The following is a 3728-nucleotide window of genomic DNA, read 5'->3' as shown; positions in this document are numbered from 1 at the left end:
GTGGTAGCTAGTTTGGGAGCTGAATTAGTGATAATAGCAGTGAGTAGTAAGAATTAAGGAAACCAAAAAAGAAAAAAGAGTAGAAGAATTGGTATAATAGCGAGAAAAGATTAAGAAGTGTTAATGTTAATAAGAAAAAGGAAATTAAGAAATAGTACTATATAGGGTGTAGGAGAAGAGAGAGTAATAAGAAAAATGAAGGGAGGAGGTGAAGAAAAGAGAGCAGGAAAGGTGCATGAGTTGATTAAAGAATTCAACGCCATTGAGAGTGTGTGAGAGGAGAGGCCGGTAGCTCACCCACAAGACACCTGGTCAACACACACATCACACAACACAACACCCTTGTTTCTTTCTCTTTCTCTCTCTCTTTCTCTCTCCTTCATTTTTCTGATACTGGGATTTCATGGATTTCTGGGATTCATTCTTGCACGAGTGTGTTAGTTGGCTTTCAGATCTCCCATCATACTTTCTCTCTTTCTCTTGTTTCCTCATCCACACGTGCCGCGGTTATTTTGTCAGTTTTCTCCCTATATACTTGGCGGGTAATCTTGGGCTGCCAATCATTACATAATACTATTTCCTATTTCCTGCCTCCTTCAGATTACAGTAATACTTTTTTTGTTTGCTACAATTATATTGCTGCGAGTTTTATGCGTATATCACATTGCCTCTAAAATGCTTACTGTCCCATAAACATGAACATAAAAAAACGTCATGTATATGTATAACTAGGTTCCATTAGGCAAAGCTCAGCTTAACTTAGTGTCAACTTGATTGTCCTGCACCTAATGTCTATCAGAGATTTATTTGTCTTACAAACAGAATGCCCTACTACTTGATTACTTGTTGCTTAGGAGTACAAGTGTTTCATGGTATGAAGTGAATAGCAGTCCTCTACTTTTTGCATAACAAATGCTCATTACATTCTTACTTAAAGCCGTAGATGAAAAAATAAGCCTCCGTTTGTTTGGACAGAATACACTTTCACCTAAAAATTATTTTCCTAAAGAAAATGCGATTAAAAATTGATTATCCTTTGTTTGGTATGGAAAACTCTGGAGTCTTCTGGACTACCGCCATATCAACAACTCTGTCTAGTTGGTGAGCCAGAAGGAATGTACCTAGCTGCTACTCTCCGTCTTCCTCTGCTATCTTTTTTGACAGCATCCCTTCTAATTTGGAGGAAAATGGTTTCCCCTAATTGGAAAGTAAATATATCTGCTTGAGTTTCCCTTTTTTTCATCCTGTACAATCCAAATAGAGAAAAGTTTGGATATGAGATTTCCTGTAAAACTCTTTCCTCCAAAATAAATAGAGCTTATTTTACCACTTCAATTCACTACCTGTAAGAATCACCTTCATAAGATCTTAAAGCAAATCTTCTAGTGTTTCGTTTCACTGATCACTACTAAGGTAACTCTTAACTTAATTTTGCATTTACAAGACCACCAATAGATCCTGATAGAGCAAATATTGTAACCACTAAGCAAACATATGAGAAAGTTCTTAGAGCAATCCACCATCCTGTCCACGCTTCAATATTTCTCTGCTTCAAGTACATCTCGACAGGGAAATATATTGACAGAGGCCAAAAGATGAGAGCTCCAAGGATCCCCAAGACTTGGTTGAAATAAGGGAATGCTATTGCTAAGATGGTAGTGGATGCAACATAAGCTGTTCGAATACACAGCCTGTAAAGGTTCACTCTTAGAGATGGCAAAAGTGGAAGCTTCAATCTGTGTGAATGGTGGACAAATTCATTGTCAGGGAACTTCCGAGCAAACCATCTATCAACAGCTGCAAAGAGTGGCTGGCTGAATACCTACAGAGGCGGATAATGCAATTGTATGATCAATATCTGATAAATTTAATTAGGTAATTTAAAAACATGGAATGTAATATACCTGATATCCTCCAACAAGGTGAAGAACAATGCAAGCATTAGCAATGTCAATCAGCCAGTATGGCTCATAGAATCCTGTCATAAGATTCCCGGGAGTATCAACTCCGAAAGCAGCATAACCAAATCCTCCACAAAGAAGATAAAAGAAGGTGGTCAATGCAACAGATATTGTAGAAGCCTTCTTCATGGTCTCATTTTCTGATGGGGGAGACTTCAGAGTATCCTTTAGTTCAAATCAGATCCAAAAGAGTTAAACTTTTGTTCAAGCCTTGTATTATACTTCTTATACCTCACATATCAGACAGATTTCAGGAAAAAAAAAAAAAAAAGGCAAAGTAACACACCTGAATCTCAATAAGAATCAAGGAGTATGGGTAGGCAAATGCTATATCACCTACTCCTTGTGCAACCAGCCATACTTTTTCCATGACAGTTGCGGTGGGTATTCCTTGTATGCTCCCCTTAATCACACCAATTTCTGCAGCAATTAACAGTTCCAAATTACTAAAGTACGAAGAATTCTTCACAGTATTTCAGGAAAACTAGCATGTACAAAGTTGTGTGGTAGTCTGATAATGTACGTACCAATAACATGAGCGATTCCAAGTCCGAGTACAATGAGGGAATAGGTGAAAGACATGATAGCAGCAACTAATGAAAGCCATTTAATGTCATGCATATTTGGTATCTGGGACATAAAAATCTGTACAAAGCCAAAGATTAACATGTAGTAGGCATCCCCAAAATTGCAGGGTGCCTGATGCCCATGCTTGTGATAACAGTTTGATTCCTGTATTGCTCTGCCAATTAAGATGAAGACAGGTGTAAGATGATACTAGAGAAACAGAAAAGCTGATACGGTATGTATGCTAATGGTAACAAGTACCTGATGCTGATAGCAGAAGTGATAGTATAAGCAATTCCAATCCCATATAAGTTAATATGAACAAAGAAGCCGCATAGCCAGGCCCTGGTTTCTCCCAAATTAGAGTAAACAGCTTCAAGGTAAGACGGGTTTCGGACAGGGCCGTGTTCAGGGTCAGGAGACCTGTAACAGTTACATAGGAGAAATGCAGAAAGGAGTGTAATGAAAGCGAAGACGAGCATTGCAATGGGACCTGCTATCCAACCCAACTGACTCATACTCCATGCCAAAGATAGTACTCCTGACCCGATCACTCCTGTTATTATGTGTGCTACTGCAGACCATAATGTCCCTGCAATTTTTTTATTTTTTTTTAAAATGATCACTTGATGAAATATATATATATGCAAATTGTTCAAAGATAATAAAAATTTATGAAGTAATCACCAGTCCTCTTGTGGGGATGTCGTGTTTCCGATGATGGTTGGAGTAATAAAGGGGTGTTTTTACTATCTCCATCTTCTCCCATTCGATCAGATTTTGTTGAGAATAGAATTGAATGTAAATGAATTATAGAATAGGCCTTTGGATCAATTGCTATTACTCGTGTTTAGAGTGATGAAAATTTGAAACAAAATATAGTACTCCGTATTACTCGGTTTTTTTTTTTTTTTTTTTTTTTTTTTTTTTTTTTCCGGAGAATTCTAGTGAAAGCAGGAAACACAACAACTCATAAACTTGTATCAAAAAATGCCTCTCCAACGATAGGGATTAGATTTTAGTTACGTGTATTATTTTTGTTTCAATGAGTTACGTTAGCGATTCTATAACTTAATCTTATTATTTAGTACTCACGACACTTGTAGAAGCAAGTCAAGTATTCCAGTTTTTTTTGGGGATATATTACTTGTCCATTATGATTCCAGCCATTCATTAGACCACAAATGTCTGTCGTTTAAT

General features: G+C 37.2%; 1 protein-coding gene across 2 annotated transcripts; it reads right to left on the bottom strand.

The window, feature by feature from the left end:
* Positions 1 to 942: 942 nt before the first annotated feature.
* Positions 943 to 3427, bottom strand: LOC145577014 (putative amino acid permease 7). Of its 2 annotated transcripts, XR_014098591.1 has the most exons (7): positions 3216 to 3427; positions 2790 to 3120; positions 2489 to 2703; positions 2248 to 2381; positions 1905 to 2126; positions 1344 to 1822; positions 943 to 1244 (listed from the first exon to the last, which is right to left on the bottom strand). XR_014098591.1 is itself a non-coding variant. In XM_081634713.1 (6 exons), the coding sequence occupies exons 1-6, from the start codon at positions 3295 to 3297 to the stop codon at positions 1421 to 1423; spliced, it is 1386 nt and encodes a 461-aa protein (XP_081490839.1). In that variant the 5' UTR covers positions 3298 to 3427; the 3' UTR covers positions 943 to 1420. The 2 variants fall into 2 exon arrangements, 1 of the variants encoding a protein (XP_081490839.1); XM_081634713.1 differs by having other exon boundaries at positions 943 to 1822.
* Between the last annotated feature and the right edge of the window lie 301 nt (positions 3428 to 3728).

The sequence above is a fragment of the Chenopodium album genome, chromosome 13 (genome assembly GCF_948465745.1).
Source record: "Chenopodium album chromosome 13, dcCheAlbu1.1, whole genome shotgun sequence".
Taxonomy (NCBI): domain Eukaryota; kingdom Viridiplantae; phylum Streptophyta; class Magnoliopsida; order Caryophyllales; family Amaranthaceae; genus Chenopodium; species Chenopodium album.
Note: the sequence above shows the minus strand (reverse complement) of the source record. Positions and strands in the feature narration are given on the sequence as shown.